Genomic DNA, 25872 nt, shown 5'->3' with positions numbered 1-25872 from the left:
AAATGTGAACCCAAGTGGTTCAAAGTTCTTGGAAACTCGCTCGGTGTTCTCATTCAGTTGTAAGAGCTCAATGGGGGAAAAGAAAATACCAGCATGCAATAAAGTTTTAATTATCAGCTAGAGAAAGAAAAAAATATAGAACTGTTAGGTTTGGGACATGAGCCGACCTCTGAAACCACAGGTTTCCAGAGCATTTCTGTCACTGAATATGTAATATTTCTGTGTCATAAAGCCTTCGCAGGAAGTCCCTTTTTTATGATTTAGACGTGGGTGACTTTTATGTTTGCATTCCTGCAGACTGCATAACGACTGATAGGATAAGGTCATTACAGGCTAGACTAGACTGTACAGGAAGTTATGTATAATGCATGCAGTCTGCTAAGGAGATTGTGGTTATAGACTTTGGCATACGGAGAGAGAGAGAGAGAAAGAGAGAGAGTGGATCTGTGATATCAATTTTTTAGATACCTTTGAGAGACTCCTTTTTTTTCTTTTTTTTTTCTTTTAAGCCAAAAATGTGATGCCCAGTTTAGAGATGAGAGAGAATTGCAGCTTTTTAAAGACAGGTCATCCATCCTTCCAGCCAGCCAACCATCCATTCATGAAATTATACCACAAAGACAAGGTTAATCACAATAATTTCATGACTCAATATGGGAGGCAATCGCATTTTCACATGTTGCAGGGTTGGTGTGGATACACACTTCCCTGTGTATCCTTCACAACTGTTATGAGGTCCTCTTCACTGGAATGTTGTGTTTGTTTAATGCCAAAAATGTCCTTCTTTCTTCTAACAAATTAATTAGATTTAGATGACAGCCGCCAGCTGACAAAAGTCCTTATGCAAAATATTAAAACCTTGGCTGAAAGTGCTTACATAGCTATAATTTAAATTTGCAACTTACTACATTTGCAAAATCTAAAAGCATATGTAAAGAAAAATGGTTTTAGAATAAATCCACAACTTAGCAAAATGTGGAAAAAGTGAAGGAGGATGTATTCCCTCTTAAGGCATTCCATAACAAACAAAATTAGGTACATTATATAAAGCTATTGCTAACCTAAAAAAATATGAGAATTAAAACCTTTTTCTGTAGCCTTTCTTGGTCTCCTCTTGCATTGTTGTTGATGGAGGAAGCACAGTTTGTGTTTCCTTTGTCGTTGCATCAGCACACGAAACGAAACAATGACAATAAAATAACTTGGAAAACATAAACCTTGGACGTTAACAAAAATCGAGTTTGAAACAATGTCCTTTTTAAATGCTAAAGCACACAGAGGTGTCGACACAAGCGTCCTCATTAAAGCAAAACAAAGAGAAGTCGGCAATTTGTGTAAAAAAAAAAAATACTTGTCTTTTTGTATTACTGTGTCTTTGTAACAATTGACATTTAGAAAACCACAAATTAGCAACTTTTTGGTTGCTTGTTTGTTGTAATCTGGTATCACCGTATCTTTATGTCGAATGTATTATTCATACACTCAGATATTTATTAAATGAATTCATGAGGCAAATGCAAGGAGATAAATAAGTGCAGAAAAGGTGCTGAATCCAGATACAGCAGCACTGAAACCCACAGGTACATCTATGATGTATGACTGGTTCTCCGCAGTATAAATAAGGTCGACACACATTGTATACAGAATTTATGAAATACAAACTACACCGTCTTTCTGTCGTCACGCAATTAAAAAAGTTGCCACTGCCAATTTTTGCAACAGTTTTCGGACAATAATGGAGGTTTTCGCTCGCCGTGGAGACAGGCGAGCCTCGGTTTCAGGCGTGCAATTGCTAGAATTTAAATAATGCGCTGATTATTGCAATATTCTCAACAAAAGACAGTGCAAAGAGCACAGTGGAGCATTCCCTAACGTTGTTTGCGAGTCATTAGCATAAAAACGGTATAATCAGAGTGGCGGTGTAATGCCGGGACATGAGTTGGAGAGCTGTTTTTGTCGATTGTCATGCAAGCGTGTGATTCAGATGCCGGTGTGCAAGCAGCACACGGATCTGTGTTTGTCTGACAGGCTGGATTTGTATTTGATGAACAGAGCACAAGAGCCAGTGATTTTCACCAATACATTCAGCACACAATGGGAAAATATTCACAACATGAAACTGCTGCAAAATAATTAGGTTACTGCTAACATGAGTGCTGAGACTCCAAATAAGGACCAGGCTGATTGAGATGTAGTACTTTTGCTTCGCTTGCGACCGTTCCAGCGTATCTGCTGTGACTAATAATTGCGTTTGTGGGCAAAAAAAAAAAAACAATCATACAAAAAAGAAAAAAACGTGGCTAAACAAAGTTCAAGTCAAGTCATATCCATTAATTCACCAAGCATGGCTGCACCCAGCTGGCTAAATATAGTCAAATGTGATCTTTTACCCCCAACAGTGACGCTTTAAATTTCACTTTAATTGTAGGGGAATTTTATGAGTTCAATCTCTCTTCTGAAATTGCTTTTGTGCTCCAGTGGAGTTTTGTTTGCATCTTCAATCACCAAATAATCATTTACATACCCAAGATTGCCTCCCATACGAAGCTGCAGGAGGGAAGTTCTCCTCGGAGCAGCAGAGTCGCCCCCGTAACGTTGGCAGCTATAGGTAGCCGTACCGTTCCAGGAGATTATTGATCCCTGGGAGGTGTGGGCGGCCAATTAGGAAAAAGTGCAGCTTTCCCCCCCCCCCCTGAAACGCACTCTTGTTGCAGCCGTTCCACATGTCAGTTTCTCTGTTATACACTAAATGCATTTACTCTCTGTGCTTTTGTATTGTTGAACACTCTTTCCCATTTGTTAGCTGTCCTGCCAAACAGAGCCTCTCCGACTCAACAACATGCAAGCTGGGAAAATCATTTCCCCATCGACACCAGATCACATCTCTGATGTATGTTTCCCTGCTTTACATTCCTGTGATGGTTAGTCGTGGAGTAAGTTAGAAGAGTAAGTTGTTTCTCATTTTACATTGCTGCCTTAAAACTTAATTGTCTCTGTGCTGATGTTTATACAGCGTAATTATCTCCAGTCCACCAATGGTCATTGTTGGGTGGGGTTGGCATATAATTAAGCTGCATCGTTTGGTGGTATGTTTTGAGGATTACTGAAAACAATATATGATAGTTAAGTCCTTGTTCGTTTTCGTGAATGAGCTGCTCTGGTATGTATCTTGTGTGGTTCTATAGCGCTTGATGGTAAATCCCTGTGTTTGTTGGCTACTGTATTTAGCACTTATCTTTTTATATATATATATATTTATATATAAAAACCAAGTTGCCAAAATTCAGTTCTTCTTTTCTCTAATTAGCGCAGACTTTCCAGGCAGCCCAGAAACTATAAAGTTTTCAGCTCTCCTGTGTAACTTCATGACATATAATAACACAACACAGTCCGCAGCATGAGAACTTTCCTTCCATCACCTTCTACAAAACTTGTCATTGCACGTCACAACAATGAAATGCAGTTTTCATCCATCCAGAAGAAAAATAAAAATATATATCACAACCGTAGAGTGATATATATATATATATATATATATATATATATATATATATACATAGCCGCAAGGACGGAGGCAGAGGACTAGTGAGTGTGAGAACCACTGTCCAGGACGAAACAACTAAGATCCATAAATACATCAGGGACAAAGCCTCAACAGACAATGTGCTCAGTGAATGTCTCAGACAACAGGGAACGGAGGTTGAGGTGCCAGAGATACCATCATGGGAGGACAAACCCCTACATGGGATGTACCACCAGCAAATAACCCAAGTGGCTGATATCAGTAAATCCTACCAATGGCTGGAAAAAGCTGGACTCAAGGACAGCACAGAGGCCCTCATCCTGGTCGCCCAGGAACAAGCCCTAAACACCAGAGCAATAGAGGCCCAGATCTACCACACCAGACAAGACCCAAGGTGTAGGTTGTGCAAGGAGGCCCCTGAGACAGTCCAGCACATCACAGCAGGGTGCAAGATACTGGCAGGGAAAGCGTACATTGAACGACATAACCACGTGGCAGGCATAGTGTACAGAAACATCTGTGCAGAATATGGACTGGAAACCCGAGATCAAAGTGGGAAACACCCCCAAAGGTGGTGGAGAACGCCAGAGCTAAGATCCTGTGGGACTTCCAGATCCAGACAGACAAAATGGTAATGGCGAACCAACCAGACATTGTCGTAGTGGATAAAAATCAGAGGAAGCCGTTGTGGTAGATGTAGCAATACAAAGCGATTGCAACATCAGGAAAAAGGAGCACGAGAAACTAGAGAAATACCAGGGCCTCAGGGAAGAACTGGAGAGGGCCTGGAAGGTGAAGACCACAGTGGTGCCTGTGGTCATCGGGGCCCTCGGGGCAGTAACCCCCAAACTGGAGCAGTGGCTACAACAGATCCCAGGAACAACATCAGACATCTCAGTCCAGAAATGTGCAGTCCTTGGCACAGCCAAGATACTGCAGGACCCTCAAGCTCCCAGGCCTCTGGTAGAGGACCGAGCTCAGAGGATAAGAACACCCGCGGTGGTGAGAAGGGAATTTATATATATATATATATATATATAATATATATATATATATATAATATAATATATATTTTATATATATATATATACAGTATATATAAATTGAATTAAATTCATTACAGTATTTGACAGACACCTGAACATCCAATAATTTATATGTAAAAATTACCATTATTTTTGGTTTCCTAAAATAATGGTCATTGTGTCTATTTGTGTCTATTTGACTGGACACATTTGACTGATCACTTTGGGATTCTTTTGTTGTTTTAATTAATGACACCATCAACATTCTACCACTTTTTGCTTTTGATTTAGCCTAAGTTTGGTGAGCTCAGCTCACCTTAAGGTCTTCACATACCTCTCCATGGATTAAAGTCGCGAATACACTAAAGACGAGCGATGGCCTTTCCACACAGAGTAATATTGTTTTTTTCACTATTGTTTTTTTCAGACTGTCGCAGAAGAGATGCTTATTGGCAAAGTGGTATGCAGCACACCATAACCAAGTGCCTGAAACACTGTTGAAAAACAAGCATGGTGGACAACAGACCCACACTGGCAAGCATGGCTAACAAGATGGACAGTGTGGGCCACTGAGTAGATCCCAAACATGCTATTAGCTTACAAAAAAAAAAAAAAGATCACTCCATTGAGTGATCTAGAGACCGCTTACTCTTCCCTGGACCTCCCAGTTCTCTGGTGGATCATCCAGCTGGATGTCGAAGATCACAGGGCAACAGAGGGGCAATAAAGCTAGCTTGCTGCTAGTTAATCTGTGTTTACCAGTTAGTAAATGCTGAATTGTGTTCAGAAACTATTTGCATGCACCATTTCCTTGGTTGGATGCCCACAGTAAAAGCTGTCCCTCACTGGCTCTACAAAACCAGACGGATGATGTTGAATGCAAACCGCTGCAGAAAGATAAGATGTCAAAACATTGAGTTGTATTTATTCATCATTCCTGCAACAATAACAACAAAAAAAAACAACTTGCTGTAATTATGCATTCTAAATTAGCTTTTTTTTTCTTTTTTTTTGTCAGCATCGAATCACCGTGGCGGCAAATCAGGGCTTTGACAATCGGATGTTATGTAACTCACTTGGAGTTTCATAGTGGAATATTAATGCCTTGTCTTCTGGAGTCCTTCAATTTCTAGCCTGCTCGACATTTCGTCTCCGAGGATTTGGAAAACAAAAACACTAACCACTTCCTCTGCCTGATGAATAATGGCCTCAAAGGAAGAAAAAAAAACAAAAAGAGAGAGAAAAAGAGAAAGCAGGCTTTGAGAGAGACAGATTAGATTTTCTTGGTCTTTTCAGAGGTCTCACCTCGCTTCTTTTAATTCATCGGGGAACATGAAAAGGCTCAGTCTTCTCTGCCTCTGCTTGCGTCTCCCTCGTCGGGCACTAAACTCGGCGCACCTTTCTCCTCCTGCGCGCGGCACTTATCTCTCTTTGCATCACTCCCTCTTACTCTCACTTCATCCTTTCAGACCATTGATTTTTCACAGCATCTATAAAATATTTACAAAGTGTGGGCAGACTTCTTTCTCCAGGACTTTAAAGAAGGGAAGGAGGGATCATTTTTGAAAGGCAGCAGCACAAGGAGAGAAGGAACAGAGGGGGAGAAAAAGCAAAAGGATGGAAGGAGGCAGATAAGGGCATTGGAAGTCCACCCAAAGCTGTGGCTTGAATAGCAATGCCAACCCCGAACCTGCCGATGATTATGAATAAATAAAAACACGTACTGTACTGATGAATATCGCTTGTGATGTATTGATTGGGACTGTTTTTTTTTTCTTATTTACTAGTTCAGAAGCTAAAAGCTTGGTACCGCTCCTGTATGTCTCTGAAGGTGCAAAATGAAGTGAGAAAAGTTCACAAAAAGGTCACATAGGCGACACATTATCTCCACTCGGCAAAAACACAAAACCTTGCAAAGTATTTTTTGTTCTAGTTTCTACTGCAAATACTTTATTACACTTAAAATAAGAGCAAGTAACTAAAACATAACTTTTTAGCAAAATGTAGAGGCTTGTATTAAGGTAAATAAGACCTTAATATTGATGAAATAAAACTTTTGGTAAAAAAAAAAAATTACTTAAAACATGAGAAAATTGACTTTTTATAAATTAAATCTGCCAGTGGAACCAGTACTTTGTCATCAATATTAGGAAATTATTGACCTGGAAATCTTGCTAAAAGTTACCTGTAAGTTAGTTTCAGCTTATTTCACATTTGCTAAGATATTTGCACTAGAAACTGGACCAAAAACAGCGGGTAAGATTTTTTGTTTCTGCAGTGTTTGGACAAGCAGAGTAAGATTTGCCTCTCTGTTAAAGTGGTCAGTAAGAAAATGTTTTACATCATTTAGGAAGGAGAATTTCATCTCTAAAAATATTTTAGTGAGCTTTTAGTTTGGATGCACCTTAAAATTTCGCTGCCGAGTTTTTTGACATTGAAAACCGCCATCCATCTATTTGTTAACTCCACCAGCTCAAGCTGCTTGGTTCTGCCCACCTGTTTATTCTCATTTGAAGCGCGACATTTCACTCAGTAATCCACATTTCTACCCACAGCCCAATGCGGGCCATATGAAGCTTGGTTTTAAAGGAAGGAAATACCAAGTTGTCGTTCCTCACCTGAACATCAATGTGGTTTTGCATTCTTGATTTTCAGATATGAGAAAGTCAACCAAAAGAACTGGAAAGCAGACATCACCACACCATATTTCTTAAAAAAAACAGGTGTATCACCCAGCGATATGGACATATTCAAAAAAATTTGAACATTGTTGAAAAGTTTATTTATTTCAGTAACTTAATTCAGTAAGTGAAACACGTTGTATAAATGTATTACACATACTGATGTTTTCAAGGCCTCATTTCTGTTTTTAACTATGACGATTTCTTTTTATACTGACATACAATAAAGTGACAATGTTACATCAAACAAATGCAATAATTTATTTTTCATTTAATATGAGAAACGAGCTTCATGGCAACACGTTTCCATTTACTGAATGCCTTCAGGTGAAGCTTAGGCAGGAAATATTTATAAAATTAATTTAGTTTTGATGTTAGATGGAGAAGCTGCAAGTGTTGATCTTTAAAGAGTCTTCTACGGTTCTGCTGCTACCAGTCCTGACGCGATATCATAAAACTGTTCTATTATCATGTCCTCTCTGTTTTGCACAACATCATTCATTTGCAAATTGGATTAAATCAAATTGTATTTGAAAGCTAAATTGTGTCTAGGTTTTGCTTTATCCAGAAGAAAGTCGCACAACTCTGAAACGCGCCACAGAAAGTATGAACGCCCTCATTTTTATTTTGACGTTTCAATTTACTCGTACTGTGGGCATTATTAAAACAGAATGTTGTTCCAGCCTTGTAATCCGTGTTCCCCGAATTTGTTTCGCCGCAGGTGGGAGGGACCATGTACAACACGGGCCGCCACGTCTCTCTGCGACTGGACAAGGAGCATCTGGTTAACATCTCCGGGGGCCCGATGACGTACAGCCATCGTCTGGAGGAGATACGACTTCACTTTGGCAGCGAGGACGGCCAGGGCTCCGAACACCTGCTGAACGGACAGGCTTTCTCTGGAGAGGTGTGTGTGTGGATTCAAGAATGTTGACTACTGAACAGACATGGGAAATGATGAGTCATTTCAAACGAGTTCTGCTACTCACACAAGAAACTGTGTCAAGCAGTGATTGGCGAGAATACTCCAGAAAAATCAAGTCAGACCCACTAAAAAATGTTTATATTAAATATATATATTTGGCATCAGTGGATAGCAGCTTTAAATTTGAATAAAAAGTTGGTCATAAAGCCACCACACAAGAATGAACAATGTACTATATAGGGCACAACATTATGGTCACTAAGCAAGTAAATAAGCTAGGCATTAGGTAAACATTTTCTTCTTAAAGTTGTTGCGTTAGAAGTAGAATGAAGGTTTATTTTTTTAAAAAACATGTCAAACTTCACCCTACACTGCAGTATGGTGCTTGTAGAGCTGCACAACCACTGCAAACGTTCTAAAAATCATAACAATGGAAGAACTTTGATTATGTTAGTTGTTGTGCTGGAATACTGGAGACAGAGGTGAAGGGTTAGGGCAGAACTGCAAATATGCGACAATATTTTTGGGCAGAAATGGAATGGTTTCTGGTTGAACAATGGTGCCACTAGTTGAGCTGAAGGATGCGTCTGAATCAACTCATCTACTTTAATTCCAACCATAACCCCAAGAAAATTGCAATTATTTTTCAGCTAGCCAGCTGTGAGAAGGAAAGAACTGAAAAAGGAAGACTGGAAAGAAAATTGGAAGAAGAAATGAACAATATAGTAGCATTAAAAAAACACCCCAAAATGACTTCCTACAGCTTGTAGATATTTTTTTAAGTAAGTGGTATTGACCAATAGCCATTGTGATTGCAGTCAATGGCATCACTACTGAGATAAAAGCTGCAGTCAGACAATGGGGAGAAGTACATAATCACTGTACAATTTTGAGTCTTCTTCTTTTCTTTTTTTTTTAAACAGAAACATTTTCCTCTAAAGATCAAGACGATCTTTTATCTGTTTCCAGCCGGGTTTCCTAAACCTTCAGTCTGCCATTTAAAGTGAAGAGGATGCAATTATATGACCTGGATATCTTGCCATAAGTGACACATTTGTGTATTCTTCTCTCTTGCAAAAAAAAAAATCTTTTTTGAAGCAAATAACCTTCCCAATAAACTCGCAATGGCTCAAATTTATAAAAAACGCACTTGTGGTTTTGGCGTCTGGACCTAAGTGAAGTTACTTTGCAAGCTCACAAACCCTCCAATTTCACTAACGAAAACATTTCTGCAGCGAAGAGCCAAATACTCGACTATCTGCCAGTCATTATAATTGCTTCATGCCAGCTGTTGACACCAAGAGAAGCACCACCCGTTATTAGGTGAAGGGAATAATTACTTTTTCAACGTAGGCCGAGGTCGGTTAGGATTACTCGTGTTATCTCTGCTTTTCACTTTTTCTTTTTTTTGACCTGGAAAATTAAAGCGTGAATAAAAATCACGGTACAAGCGGAATAAAACATGTAAGGCGGCAAAGACCTTTTCCGCAGCACTTTTCTGTGATCATAATTGTCCCTGACTGAATGCGTTCCACGTTTAGATTTTTTTTCCTTCCTCTTCTTTCTTTCTTTGTTTTGTTTGTTCACTTGCGCTCGAGCCTCCGTGGAAGTTGTGGTTTGTGGTCCGTTGTGTTCATCCGCCAGGCCTGCCTCTGCCGCGCTTCTCGCAGCTTCATGTAATTTTCCTCGACTCTAAATGATGAGGGCAGCCCCTCTGTGCAGGAGCTTGAATTACCACCAGTGAAGTCTAGTGGAGTCGAATGCAGAGAGACCGTTAGAGAGCCGAGACGTGTTGTGCCGAGTTGATGTCAGCAGTAGCGCAGCAAGGTGTCATTTAGAGTTGGCTGAGGGTTTACTAAACACGCTGAGGTGAAACTAGCGGCTCTTTCTGTACCAATTCCACAGACCTTCATGGTTTGACGATGAAAGCCTTAGGGACAGGTCAAAAATCTTTCATATTAACCTGGTAACTACGCTGTAGATTTACATTGGCTGTGTCGAAGACATCTCACTAAGCCACTGTTAAGTGAAAATCTGACTCCTTGATTTTCTTCAAATGTTTTAGATATGAGATGCAAAAAAATACACAAATGGACGGATTTTCCGTGAACAATTAAGTCACTTTTCACAGGAAAGTCTTCAAAATTGGGGAATCTGCAAATACTGAGTCTTGAATGGGCAGGCATCCACTGCACTTGCAGCCAGACACCTTAAACACTGTGTCGTCCTGGATACACACAAACACAGGTGAACATACAGGCCAAGCAATGGTGGCATTATTTGGGTCAAACAAATCTGGAAGAAAAGCTTAAAGAAAATCCCAGTCCATGTGGGAGCATATGTTGATAGATCAGCTATTAGTTTTACACCCCACTTCTGTGACATTGATGGAAGAGACAAAAAAAACCCAAACAAAGTAAGTCGTTGAAAACCTTAAAACGTATCATTTGCACTTTGCACAAACCATGTAGAGAACAGTCTTTAAAAATAAAAAAAAAGAAGGAAACTGAATATTCTGAACACGCCATGTCCTTGACTAAACATGGTACTGGTGCCATAACCAAAAAAGAGGACATTGCGAGCCTCAGGAAACCATGAGTCAGGGTCAGCGGATGCTGAGCCACAATCGCCACACAGCTCCAAACTTCATGCGGCACTTTGATTAGTTCAAGATCTATGCAAATATGCTGCTTCATCAAAGCCCTACACCAACAGGTGGGACACAAAAGATTGGATGCAGTGGTGTAAATCGTTCTGCCAACGGATTCTACAGCAGTGGAGATTGTTGTTCTCCAGAGTGATGAATTATGCCTCTCTTTCTGACAATCCAATTAATGAGTCTGGGTTTGCCAGTCACCAAGAGAGCGGCGCTTGCCTGATTGCAGTACGTCAAGTGTAAAGTTTGGTGCAGAGGAGTTTGGGGGTTTGGAGCCGTTTTTCAGGTGTTAGTTTTAGTGAACTCTTCTCTTTCAAAGAAATCTTAATACTTCAGTTTTAAAACATATTTTGGACTATTTCACGCCCCCTACTCTATTGGAGGCCCCGTTTCTGTTCCAACAGGACTGCTGAGTAGAACGCAAAGCAAAGTTTGTTTGTTTGCTTGAGCCTTTTGTTGCTTCTGTGAACTTAACTGACCTGCACAGAAGCAGTAGATCGAACATTGATCTACTGTGTGAAATGAGACGCCAACATCGGCGTCTCTTTTCACACATGCGCTTTAGGAAAAATGGGGAAAAAAAAAAGAAAAAAATTCTTTTATACACACTCTGACTTCCCAGAGGAGGAGAAACCGTTACATCTACAAAAGGTAGGTCAAAATTGTATGAAGTGGGATGTCCCTCTAGTTCAGAGCTAAAACCTTCAGTGATATTGGGCATATTGTGTTCTATGATGTTCGAAACGCATTTAATTTTATTCAGTGGGAAACTGCCTCTTTGTCGCGTCATGTTGAACATTTTTAACATTTTCAAAATAGGAACCTGTTACTGTTCTCCGTTTGAGCTCGATGTGTCTGTTGAAGGTTTTTTTCTTTTTTGCACACCTACAGGCTACAGGGAGCCATATGACATTCTTAATGAGCTTTCACGCCATGGCAGCAATTTGCATCAGTGCTTCGGGCAGAAATAAAGTTGTCTTGGTGATGACAGTTAAGCATTTAACGGGGTACACACACGGCACACACTTGAACCCCGTGCTGCTGTGAGCTCTGGCTTGCTGTTTTCTCCATTTTTTTTTTTTTTTAATTGACGAGTGAAACAATTGGCTTTCGTGGCTTTGGATTGTTCAACAAACTCACGCGTCACTCACGCCGCTGCATTCTGTCGGCATCATTATACGAACAGCCAATTTGTGTGGCAACAAAATAATTGCAGCCTTGACAGGCAAATTTATTATAATTAATGATAATAATTTATCCTCCCTCAGAGAGAGAGAGAGATATTGTAATCCTAATGCATCATGTTTATGTGTCCTTGGGAGGATGGAGAGCTCTGGATCCCGAGCCTGAGGATGCATCGCCTTCTCTTCACTCCCTTCATGTTTTATTTCGCCCCTGCCTTCACTTGTCGACTTGCCCTTTGAGGGTGAACTTTGTGTTTGAGGACTAGCTCAGAGCCAGAGAATAAAGGCTTCGCATGCGACGTGCAGCTGAAATGTGATGTTGTACAGTGTCCTCCAGGCAGGCGGGAGTAAGAGGTGGTGGGGGAAAGGTTATGTTGACAGCGGATTTCCATTTCCAAATGGATACGTATTACAAATGTGCCTTCAAAATATTTACTCCATTCTGTTTTACTACAATGGCATTACAGCCTGGATTTGAAGACGAGCTCGGAGATGCGGCCGCCGGCCTTTTGCCCTGAGCCTCGTCTCTCAGAACTTGCCGAGAACTTTCCGTTTTTCTTTTTTTCTTCTTTTAACAAAACACAAAGGGAAATCAACACTTTAACCCTGAACAGAAGCTGCTTATTCATCTGTTGTGAAGAGTTTTGCCAGTCTGTAATGTTTCTATGCAGGACTAAAGTGCGATGGCAAAGAGACCTTTAAATCTAAAAGACTTGGATTTTATCACCAAAGATGAACCTGAATATGAAACAGCAGCTTGATTGCTGTGATACATTTGAAATATTCTTCTGTTTTTCATTACTAATTATTTCCATCCGCTAACAAAATGGATGATATAATTAGCTTTTTATCTGTGTAGTACCAATAGATTTCTTCATTGTCCTTTTTAGAGATGTCTGTATTGTGTACCATCAGAGTCACATTTGGTTCAATTAAAACAATAATTATTTTAAAGTTAAAGTCTGGCTGGGGTATGAATAATTTTATGTCCAACTATTGCTTAAATTATGAAACTGCAAAAATGCTGAAACAGTGAGTTTCTTTAACTCACAGCAAAAAAAAGGAAAAAAAAAAGCTTTTAGAGACGTCTTTGATTAATAACAAATCATAAACTGTAATCAGTCTTTCAACCTGTTATTGTTTCTCTTACTTCGGTTCTGCAATATTAAGTTTTTGCAAGCTTGTTATTTTTATTATTATTTTGTTTCTAGTCATGTCAATATGACTAGAAACAAATCAAATGCCTTGCCCGGTACGATCAGTTCGCTTATTGTCATGACCTGTGAGGATTGTCATCTGTATCTCAAACCATTGGAACTACAAAACACGGAAAAAACAAACAAACATAAACTTCAGCTATATAAGCTGTAAAGTCTGACCATCCATAAAAAGTGATATAGTCTAAATCGATGCCATATTCCCCTCAATGTCTTAGTTCGCTTTAATGCTGCTTGATGCATTTCTTTTTTAGCTTCTTTGCTAAAGATTAACTGTGAGTCCACAAGTCTCTTTTGAGTCGGACGATTAGAAGGCATCAGAACGTCAGCTCAGCGGAAAGCTCACAAAAAGACACAACATGAGAACGCTGCACTTTGAGCTAAAATAAAAAGGAGGAAGTCTTCTCCTTTTTAAATAACTTCTTCTGAGGTAACGGCGAATAGAAAACTTAATTGTCTTCCGTCACCCCAGCGCCCCGTGGACGAATCCCCACCAGTCCTTGGTTACTTCACGCTCCAATAAGATGCTTCCTGCTCCCCCAGCTCCTCGTTTCTCTCTACTTGTAGGTAGAAAGGTGGCTAGGCTTGTCCTTGAAACACGAACAAAGAGAGTGATATTTAAAATGTTTAAAGCTGAATATCCTTCTGAAATGGTAACCTATGGGAGTAGTAGTGAAGAACTGGTTCGTGTGTGTGTGTGTTTATTTGGCTCTGCTCCCCTGGAGCAGCTTCACAGTCTAATCTGAAAATGAAACACCTTGCTCATCCTGCTAAAATATTCCAAATATTTCTCCACAAGGCTAACTTATGTTTTTGCACAGCGAGACAACGCTCGGCGGCCTTTATTATCCCCTGACATAAGAAACGGGAAGAAACGGGTTAGAAGACGGCAAGAAAAGGTTGGAGCTTCCTCCTGCAAATTTGTAAGGAAGTCTCTGAATTATTTAAAACATGCATTTCTCTTTATAAGAAAACCGCGATGTAATGAAACTTAATTCGATTTGAACATTTAACCTTGGTCTTCCTCCATGCAGTTTTAAAATCCCAGTTCCCTTCTGGTGATCTTTTAACTAATTTAATTGTTTTACCAGAGGTATTCTTTTTTATGATCGTCTTTCTTTCTGGAGTGTGTTCATGTCAGGCTGCTGTGAAATCTTGAACCGGGTGATCGACGACAGGAAGGAATTCATCCGTCGAATTTTTCTGTCAATGCTGTGTTAAAGTAAAGCCACGTTCCTGCTGTCTGAGGATATTTGTTAGGGTTGATTTAAAAAAAAAACTTTGGATTTTGTCCACCAAACAGTTAAAGTTGTTGCTGCTGAAAATCCAAAACTATCATCTTGCAGAACCTGCTAAAACCTGGACCTAACTTTTGTTTAGCATTTAATTGGTTCGTAAGAAAAATGCAACATTGTGTTTGGATATGGAAATTATGAACAATTAAAGCTGTCTAATGGATTCCAGTTATTAATAAGCTACTACATTTTATATGGCCAATGATGTATCAAAGTTAAATCAAAAAGTGTCTGCGTCAGTATCGGCAGTATGGGCCCTGTGTTTACTTGGTGTTGAATCGATGCTGCCCCTAGTGTGTTGTCCTGGGTTGATGTGGCCACTTTAAAGCACACCCTTCCTTTTACCCAATGACAGACGGAGGCCATCTCCTTTCCCACAGTAACCCATGGAGAAAATTGACATGTGGGGAATTGTTAGATCCGCGAGCATACGAATTGAAGTCTACGCCGCTTAAATATCAAATATATCCAACTAAGTATCCACACAGAATGAAAGACTCCATATGCTGCTAAAGAAACAATCCAGCTATATTTAATTCAAATCCTGTCAAGTGTCTCAGAAGGATTCGCCACAGGCAGCTGCTGCAAAGATTTAAAATTCCCATCAATCACAGACACGTCTCTTGTGTGTTCTCTTTCTAGCAGAGCCGTGCACATGGAAAATCGCATTGAGCTAATATTGCTGTGGCAGATTATCATCACAGAGATGCTGCCGTGGAAGCTAGTTCTGTTTTATTTTCTCTTCTTCTAATTATCGTTAATCACTATTATGGAGCGCGTTTCGCCCACGTCTGGTCTGCGGCGTATTCATTTCTGAGAAACTTGGATTAATATCAGATCAGAACATCGGCGTGTGGCTAATTTTAAATGCATTTATTTATTTTCAGAAATACATATTAATGGAAAACAAAATATTCAAATGAGAAGATTGTCAGTAAATGTGATCTGCATTCTCCCAGCTAATGGATTGAAAGAGGATAATTTCTGGCCAGAGCACAACTGAAAAGCAGCTGAGTTGTAACGGCAAAAATGTGTAATCTGACTGTGATCAGACTGTGTGGCAACAGGAGAGATCCTTTTAGCTTTATTGGCCCATGCTCCAGCTAATCCGAGGAGGAGGAGGCCAGATAGATGGGAGCTGGGATGGAGAGCGTCATTTCCAGCCCAGCGTTCATACGCAGCACTGAACACCTTCCCTCTGCTATCGACTTGCTGTCTTCATATTTCCGTATCCCTGGAGGCCAGGCCAGCCATCATGCCATAAAGAGGCTGTCATGACCCTCAGAAACAATACCCTCCTCCACCCCCAAATCTCCCACACACTGAGGAGATTGCTACCCAGCAAGCCCTTCACATCTAATTCAACTTAGCTGCAAATCCCGTCCAACACTCGGCATGTTACTGCAACAGAAGCCCCTGACTCTTTCATCCGGACAGTGTCCCATGATGTTGTTGGCCACAATATTTACCTGAATAACATAAATATTCTCAGACATGGGCATTCTGAGGCTATATCTTACCCTGTTGTTGATTAAATTCTACCAGTTTATGAACAGAAATAATTGCGGAAAGAGAAGTTCAGAAGTTGGCGAAACAAAACGGCAGGAAAACAGAGACAGGGTTAAACGTGACATAACACCTGTTATGAATATGAAGGAGTCTTCCCGAATGCCTGACTGTTGTCATAAAGTGTCATTCGGTAAATAATGACACTCTTAGTGCATTAAACTTTTACTTTAATAAGTTTTAATGGTATTTCAAGTCACAACATGACTGACTACAACAGTCATAAACATTGATGAAGACTCCATATTTGTAACAGATGTTATGTCATGTTTGACACCCTTGAAATAAACTGTTACAGATTCATCTTTGCTAATGTAACGTTGGTCTAAGACACACACTTTCAACTTTGTCTTGTAAAACAAATCATTTCCGTAGACCGAATTTCTACGGAACACACCATGAGTTACTCTGTGACTCAGACAATTCTGCACCTAGTAGCATATTTGAAAAATAAAAACTTGTGGGAATAAACTGTACTGGGACCAAACTGCAGTCTGAAACTAAGCTTTGCAAATCAACCTTTGGCAGGTTTCGGCTGAGTGGTGCCAGCGAGTCCCCCGTTCTGTTTCACTTCTGTTAGCTGAGGGTCGACATGTTCAAAACGTCTTCATGTCGATTGTGCGGCATGAAGAAAACCTGCTTCTGTGAAAAAGTTTGTTCATTCTTTGCTTGCTCATGAATTAGAAAAAGAAATCGCATGAAAACAGGTGACAAAAATAAAAATGTAATTTATTTTGAGACTTTTTGCACATCATTAGCAGGGGTGCTATTAAATGTGTCTGGTATTGTGCAAGTCAAAAGTCATGTAATTTATTTTCATGAACCAGCAGGAAGATTAGCTAAAACATGGTGGTTGCTTTAAATCCCACTGGAGCACACTTCAACGTGGATCTCGTCTCTGTGTTTATATATCAGACATCTTCCAGTTCACACCTTCCAAAAACAGCGTGTCATTAAAAAAAAGAAATTTACTAACTTTTACTCAATATAACTTAAATAAACCATTTTAATCTGTCATAGTTGTCACATCCGGTTCTGTAGAATTGTTTAGCATGTGTTCAGCGGACGTCAGTATGCAGCGTTCTTGCCGAATCCGAAGTGCCTGTACCTGTTAAATAGGCGTCACTAAAATCAGCAGTCGCCGAGAGTCTGGTGCAGCCGAGGAAACGCTGTGATAAATGATGTAGTGCTGCAGGAGAACAGGTCTGGCCAGCCCTCTGCAGCTCTCCTCCTCTGCCCTTTCTTTAACTATTTCTGTATCTAATTACAACCTCTATTTTTTTTTTCCTTTTCTGCTTCGTCTCCCTCTTTTCTTTCCCCTCCATTTGGCAGATGTTCTCGCTTTATTATGGCCCACGCTGGCCTTTTTATTGCCCAGCAGCAAACTTTGGCGCAATTAGTAACCGAGGGAGTGCGCACGGATCCTTCAGGCTGCTTCTGACGTCCTCACCTAAAAAAATAAAAAATAAAACCGCAAATCAAATCAGACCCTAATCACGTCCGTGTTCGCCTTGATTGCGTTTATAGACGTTCTGTCATTCTGCACTCCCCCGGTTGAGCTTTTCATAATTACTCTCCTCTTGCATTTGTTTATTTATATCCGCCTGTACAATATGTGCCAAGCTCTCTGCCAATAAGGGAGGATGAGAAGATTATGGAGGTGAAGAGTAAAAAGCTGGAAGCCTTTTAGGAGAGATCTGAAAATTATTGCCATCCTTTTTGTGTTTTGAAACGATCATTTGTTAGACTATCATGCCACTGCAGGCGAAGGGCCAATGAAGAAGGAGCTCTCGGGTTAAACATCAGGTTGTGCAAATTCGGGCAAAGAGGCGAAACAAACTCTTTCCTTTCAACTCCTGTTAGTGTATAAAAAGTTCAGAAGATCTATTGCAAGTTGCCCGTTTAGTTGAAGTGTAGAAAACAAATGACACCAAGCGATCTTCTTTGTGACAGATGGGGCATTCAGGATGAATTGGGTGGAGTTGCACCTAGTGGTTCTGAATCAAGTGTTAATGGGCTGCAGGAAACAGGCTGGTGCTGCAGACAGGACAATGGACCATTAGCTGTGATAAAAATCTGCACCGATCTTGATAAGGGATTGCCAGCACTGGAAGATGTCTTGTACAATAAAAAAAAATTAGATCAACTCCAGACTTTTCTCAATCTGCTGATGCTCGAGCTGAAGCAGCCACTGGCTGGAATAGAAAAGAGCTGCTGTGCAAAGAACTGTACAGAGTCAGTATTTTAAAAAAGCAGATTTTTTTTGTTGTTATGAATAAAGACAACTTGAACAAAGAAGTGAACACTTTAAACGTTCTTTGTGCCAAAGCCCCACAAAAAAAAACAACAACGTTGAAGGTCCAGAGCAAGTAATGAGCAAATCCATTGTGTTACATTTTTGCTTACTTCTTCCAATTGACGGAAAATGGGACATAAGGTGCCGTTTTCTAGATTCCTACATCCATATTCAAGTCTTTCCAAGAGAATACGGTGATCCGACGCATCAAATGCAGCACTGAGATCTGACAGGACAAGTGCAGAGCCAAGTCCATTATCTGAGACCATGAGAATGTCATTAGTGACTTTTACCAGAGCTTCTTCAGTGCTATGAAAGGCTCTGAAACCTGACTGGAACTCTTCAAGCGGGTTATTACGGTGTAAATGCTGACATAATAGAACAGGACCATTTTTCCCCAAGAATTCTAGGTAAGAAAGGAAGATTAGAAACGGTCTGCGATTTATAAAAGCATTTTCAGAGAGGATGTTTTAAGTTGGTCGTATTTCGTCCTCTGTACAAGTTGTCTTTATTCATTTTTCTTCTTTTTTTTACAGTTCATTGCACAGTGACTCAATTCTATTTATTTCTATTCTATGTTTTTGAACCACACATGCAATCAGTGGTTGAGATCATTTCATTATGTAGATGAGTTTGTAAATTAGGTTAATAATTCTCTTCTTGTTTCTCTCTTTAGACTTTCTTTGTTTTGACCTGTTGAATTGTGGCTTGGTCCACTTGAGTGCAGCTGTGTTGCCGATTGGCTATAAAAACAGTGAGTCCTTGGAAGCTCGGGATTGTTGTCAGAGTCAAAAGTAACAAATAAAAGTCATCAGAAGAATCTGGAACCGGTGGCTGATGCTGTTTTTTGTTCACCTTGCTGATTCTTGACTGCACTACTTTCCATCTCAAATGAAGCCATTTACTTTAAAGGCTGTTGTTACAGCAGCATGCTGGGTTGCACACAGCTTTCTCCCAGACGATGGTCTGAACCAAAAATAAGTCTCACTTGACCTGGTTTAGTCAGTGCTCTCTGTATTCCAGAGATCACAGGGTTTGAATTGACGTGGGATTGGCGTCTAAACTTTGAGAGTTGCTGATCTGAAGCTTTTCACCACCAAAGCGAGCCACAAATTCGCTGGTAACAGCCACACGCAATGGACAAAGGGACCCAGTAGTTTTCCAATCAGCAGTTAAAGGAGGAATCAGGTTCCCAAGGATGTTTGCAGCAGAGATTGAGCCGACACGTACAAGAAATTACATTTGGGTGCATTTTCACGCCTTTGTCAATGTTCAGTCACCGAGGCATGTAAAATATTCCCTCCTGTTTTGTTTTTTTTCTATGAAAGCTCTTTTTCTATCTATTTTTAATTTAGGGTAATTTTCTGTTCAAAATATGCGAAAAAGAATCTTTGTATTTAGCATTTATTGTTCTGTTTTTTGAGGTGGGCGGGATTTTGACTGTTGTACTAAAATAGCAGTAAACAGACTGGGGTACATGGTAAAACATGAACCATCGATCTGCAATGTTAAGTAATTCATCATGTAATTTTTTTGTTGGTTATACAGTATTTTGTAAAATTACCAAATATAATCTTGTGCTCCATTTTCAGAACGTTTCACTGCCCCAAAAAACAGGGGCAGTGTTTTTTTTTGTTGCCACATCTTCATACGAAGCAGTAAAAACAGGAAGAAATGATGCCATTTTTTCCATTTAGTTACATTGAACATAACTATGCTTACCCCCGTGTTTTTTATTTTTATCTATTTATTTCAAATGGGATAGTAGATATAAAAATTCAGACCAGATGTCTGGAGTGTATATTTAGGTTGACGTGCCCAACAAGTCTCCGGCTTCCGATCTGCAATGACATCCAAAACGTTCAGCTTTTGCCTCGTCTGTCCAGACTATGTTCTTTTTCTTCAGCATTAACTCTTATTTTCGTGAGAGGCTTTGCCAGGTGCTTCAAAGACTTAGTATTCTTTTGTTCTTGGACAAATATTTTATGATTCTTTTGACTTTTCTGTCACACATCTTTCCCGTCTTTGCTTTGAAGCCGAATTACATTCTTTCCTCTTCATGCAGTTGTAGACATTCTCGGGGGCACGCTTTGCAACAAGATTCTGTTTTTTTAGAAAAGGTCGATTTGTTTTCACCAATTATGTCACTCGCACCATACTGATTTTCACATAGTAACCGGAATGCTTTCTAACTGCTACTACTACTATTGTATCTGTTTTCATGGCTTTTTATGCCTTTTTGCACATTATTCTGGTTCATACTCATTCACTTACATTTTAGGTTCTTATTCTGGACTAATTTTTTGCTTTTATTGCACCAAAATTTTGTGAGACAAAGAATATTTTAAGCATATTCTTGCTTTGATTTCTTTGTTCGAAAATATCTTACTACATAAGTTTGACCCCCCCAAAAAAAGGTGCGACATCCAGGTTCAGTAAGCAGCCTCAAGGTTGGCAAGTCATGTCAATGGAGGGACCGTCTATTCATTTATATTTCTGCCCCCTCATTTTGCAAATAAAAGTTTGACGAGCGCATAAAAGTCCTGTCTGAAACACACATTAATGATCAATTGTGCATATTCCAGATGGGTTCATTTTCACTGGCTCAGAGCTTCTCATTAATGCCCTCTTTGTTAGGACAGACTTTAAAAGCGCAGATTTCTTTTTCAGAGCCTTTCCACATTCACAGGTGGAAATTGAGCCGCAGCGCCCGCGCCCCACATCTACATCATTAAAAAAAAGCTGGAATATTGAACAGCTGGGAGGCGACGAAGCATCTGCTTCAGAGAAACATTAACCGTGTCCTGCAATTTAGCTCTCCTGCTCCCGCCGCCGACTCAGCGAGCCAGCTTCGGATCAGGCGTCGACAGAGCTCTTCCCCTGTTTTTGTCCCTCGTTTTCGGTGTCGTTCACGTTCGAAACGGAGGATCACAATGTTCCGAACATCAGCGCCTTCCATTTACAATCTGAGAAATCCCAGGAGGATTTGATCCCTCGCTGATTTTTTTTTTTTCCTTCTTCGCTCATCATCTTGAAAAGTGTACAGGGGAGCGTTTGATAGATTGTCGAATGTTCGATTCCAGGGGTTTCCATTTGCTCTGTACAGTTCACATAATCTCTCGGTTTGCTATCTAAAAGTTTTAAGCCGATGACTTTTTCCTGAGCAACTCTGTCAATGTCCTCTGCATTTTCCAGGTTCAACTGATTCACTACAATCATGAGCTGTATACGAATTACACGGAGGCGGCGAAAAGCCCCAACGGACTGGTCATAGTGTCCATATTCATGAAGGTAAGTCAGATAAGGTAAAGATAAGCCTTTGATGATGTCCGCCTACCGAGGATTTATTCATTGAAAGGGAAATGAACTTTGTATGGTCTCGGCTAACCTCAGAAGATGCTCCCAAGACATTTTGTACCGAGTTACTTCTCAGAAATTTAGCAGAATAGATTCGGACATATGTTTTCTACATTTTTAAGGGATTTTGAGGAAGCGGTAGCTGCACAAGAAACCCTGACCTGGTTTTATCTGCCGTTTAATCATGACAAGAAGGCTGCAGTTTAACGTACGCTGGCACAATATGCAGTCCAAATGAGAAAAAAAAAAGAGAATGAGAGAGACAGAGAAATCCCTTAAAGGACAAGTCTTTATAAGATAGACATATTTTCTCATGGACAAACATTCTTATTTTACGTGTAAATATCTTGAGATCATTCTGAGCTTTACTACTGTCAATAAAATAAAGTGCTTTGATAAATAATAAAAGAAACAAGGAATTAATTCGTTTACTGAAGCCAGAACAACAGCTCAGAATCATGTCAATACTATGTACAAGAAAACACTCATTAAGTACAGACTTCATATTCCCTTTGCTATTAACCAAATTGTTAAGAGGAATATTTCATTTACCCAATGCAAAAAGAAGTTTTAATATTTGTTGGGAATTTAATGTTCTACAGACAAGCTGGATGGAGTTCAACTCATTCTAATTCCAGACTCTTGAGCTCAGCTGAATATAAGCCACACTCACTGAGTCTGAAAAGAAAAAATAATTGTATGTACATCTCTGGGAAAAATTAGGAGACCACTTAAGATTATCAGTTTCAGTAAAATGAGCATTGTTCTTTTATTATTTTATGAACTACTGACGTGTCTCTGAAATTCCAAGCAGAAATTTTGTATTTATTTGCAGAAAATGACAAATTTTGCACAGTGGCGCAGTTGGTAGCACTGTTGCCTTGCAGCAAGGTCCTGAGTTTGATTCCCAGCCTGAGGTCTTTCTGCACAGAGTTTGCAGAAAGACTTAACATGACTGTTAGGTCAATTGGTCTTTCCAAGATGTGAGTGTGTGTGTGCGTGGTTGTTTGTCCTGTTTGTTTCTGTGTTGGAACGCAGCTGGAGACCCCACCAAGGACAGATAATGGATGGACAAATAGTCAAAATAAAAGGCAGTGCCTCAACTAATGCAAAGAAAACAAGTTTATATTCATTTAGAAACAACAATATTAATGTTTTAACTCAGAAATCAATGTTCCACCATTGATTTTGAGGTTTTCGGTGGTTCAATGCAGTCATTGTTTCCAGAACTGTATATGAGCCACAGGTCTCCACAATTAACATATGATTTTTTTTTTCTTTTTCACTTTGGAAAAATTATTTAAGTTATGTATTTGTATGTTTTCGGTACATATTTCATCAAAATAGTGTCCGTATCATTGTTGCTTGAAAGAAGAGGGAAAAGTCATCGATCGCTATCTCCATCTTCCTAAAACCACCGAAGTCGTCTTCGTCAGTGTCGGATTCAGCAGACTCGCTCACACTTCCTCAGTCTGTCTTTTGTTGTCGCTCTCAATGTCACTTTCGTCTTGATTCGCTCTCGGGTTGGTGTGCCGTCCTCTTCATCACGCTGCAGAGTTCAAAGTGTGTGGGAAAAGAAGCGGTTTGCAATTCAGAAATTACAGCATATGCCAGTCTGCATTTCTACAAGCAGGAAGGACACGCACAGTTCCAGGCACAACTTTACTGCAACTTATGACGCTGAAAAAAGGCTGACTGCGTTAACAAACAGAGACACAAGATTCAGCCGTAAATAGCGACTTTGACCACAGTTCCGCGCGGGACGCTGAGCCAAATGATCTACAATATTAAAACAAACAGAAAGGCCTGGAGCAGTATTTCTATACCTGTCTCTGCTGTCAGTGGTCGAAACAAAAATACTTATTTTAAGCATGCCGTTCAGCACTGCAAGACATTTAGAGGCAGGAAAACAGTTGCACAACCTGAACTTTCAAGAGATTGGTGAATCAGTAATGCACTGTGTTACTTGACAAATGTTCATTGACTGAGAAAGGCTTTGTAATCTAGTGATTTAGTCTGACATCCGTCCAGTTATCAAGTCAATAACCTTTACCAAATTCCAGAAATTTCTGAATGACGTTTAAACAATATCATAGTGGCTGAAATGTCTTAATGCACACAAACACGCATATATATATTCACTAAAAGCAGCCATGAAGTGCAGAATTTATGTAAATAATCATTCCAATCTTGTACCCAGTGATAGCGTTCTAAAGCTGCATGGCTCTCAATTAAAAAAACAAGCTAAAACTCTTTTCTCATGGTTGGTTATTGTGAGTGCATGAACATGGTAAACATAATTTATTTGCAATGTTTCCACAAACTCAGTTCAAGGCATCATGATATGAAAAACCTCGACACATCACATTAACTGAGGCCCTTCTCCCTCCTAACTCCTCGAGTGTCTGGACTCATCCGAATCAAGAACTCGCGATTCGCCAATAATTAGTGCTCTAATTACCCCGCCGAGCGAAATGGCATGCACTCTGGATCTGTGTAGGTGCCGAGCTATTAAGCTGATGGCAGCGCTCGGTCGTCCCTTTGTTGTTTTTGAGAAGTCTCCATCTCGAATGAAAGGGCGGGAGATCAAAGAGGCAGCCGATGTCCTCTTTGCCACTCTGCACACTGAAGCTGAAAGTTCAGCTCCCGACGGCTAATGAGCTCCCCGATGTCAATGGGCCCCATCGCCGAGTCTTGAGAGGACGGAGGGAACGGTGACCTCGGTCGGCCCTCCTTGACTCGGCTCCTTCATCACGAGAGCGAGGGGGTGCTGCAGGTGTGATGGCCTCGGGAAATGATGCTGGACAAGTTGCTGCACCGCTCAGTTGCTGGGAAAGAACGTGAACATGTACTGGTTGTGCTATTGAAGCAGGAGAAAAAGAGCCTTTTCTAAATTAAATTATTTAAATGAAAACATACTTTTCTTGCAAGATATAATTCTAGAAAGACTGTTGACTTGAAACCCACACCAGATGTCTGAAACATCCCAGTAAATAAATAAAAAAATGAGATTATAACACAAAAATTCATAGCTGAAGCTAAGCAGAACCTACTGGAATTAGACAAGAGACCTTTTTGCTGACGTCTTAAAGACATCTCAAGAAGTTGCATACACCCCATTTTATTTTCACACGTAAAAGAATGAACGATGCATTTCTCTTTCGTTCAGCAACATGAGGTCTGCCTCTACCACCTCATGGTGAGAACATCATGAGGTGGAAACTCATGCATGTTTAAGAGTAAACATGCATGTTTAGTCTTACTCTAAACATGCATGTGTGCAGTGGTATCCAGAGTTACATTATGCTCTCATCTGATTATTTACCCACATTTTCAGAAGAAGACCTGAAAAATAGCTTTAACAAGTATAGTCTTGTGCAGTTGGCTTCCAAGAAGCACTTGGTTTATGCTGAAATGATGTTCCTTCTCTTTCCCAGTTGTAACCACATCGGTGCTCACTGGAACCTTTCACAGTTTAGGAAAACATCTCGAGCCAATGCTGTCAACAAGCTGATATTTATTTACACATATAGGGAGCATGATTTCCATCCCAACACCGACAGATTGCAGCTGGTTTCTCAACTTCCCATGACTTTTTGCTTTTTCCTTTTCCTTTTTCTTCACGTCTTCAGTTATTTCCACCCCCGAAGTGATTACATTTGTTTTTCATGTGTTGCTCAGGTTGTTGCCAACATCTGGTGTGGATTTTACGCCAACAGCACTCGATCGTAATGCATTTCCTAGAAAATACAAAAAAGACATTAATGTGTTTAGTGCTTGTTTTCCATCCTATGTTCATACAATAATCAATAAAGGTGCTATGCAAACGCAGAAGGGTCATACAACCAGAATCATTCATTTGGATTTTATGATTTCTTGCTTAATTTGCACCAGAATCCTCACAGCATTCTGGAGCAATAAAGTACAAATACAAAATCTCTAATTGACCAGGGAATAGGAGGTGAAAAGTTCAACAAAACACCTACACTCTGCAGGCCATCGTGGGCTGTCTTATTTTGTTTTGTTGTATTTTTTCATATGTATAAAAAAAAAATAAAATAAAAAATGACCAAATAAAAACATAAGTTAAACGTGAGCTGTTTTTTTTTTGTTTGTTTGATTTATTTTTTTCTTTTTTAATTAAAAA

The 25872-nt window shown here is 39.9% G+C and overlaps 1 protein-coding gene across 1 annotated transcript in view; it reads left to right on the top strand.

Moving 5' to 3' along the window:
• ca10a (carbonic anhydrase Xa) overlaps nt 1-25872 on the top strand; it is a 240460-nt gene that overhangs the window by 200755 nt on the left and 13833 nt on the right. The window contains exons 4-5 of the mRNA XM_055057653.1: nt 7951-8136; nt 21564-21659. Of these exons, the coding sequence (XP_054913628.1) occupies nt 7951-8136; nt 21564-21659 (282 nt within the window). The remainder of the gene's footprint in view (nt 1-7950; nt 8137-21563; nt 21660-25872) is intronic.

Source organism: Poeciliopsis prolifica, unplaced genomic scaffold, assembly GCF_027474105.1.
Source record: "Poeciliopsis prolifica strain line A6 unplaced genomic scaffold, Auburn_PproV2 SCAFFOLD048, whole genome shotgun sequence".
Classification (NCBI taxonomy): Eukaryota; Metazoa; Chordata; class Actinopteri; order Cyprinodontiformes; family Poeciliidae; genus Poeciliopsis; species Poeciliopsis prolifica.
This window is presented reverse-complemented; position numbering and strand designations above follow the sequence as displayed.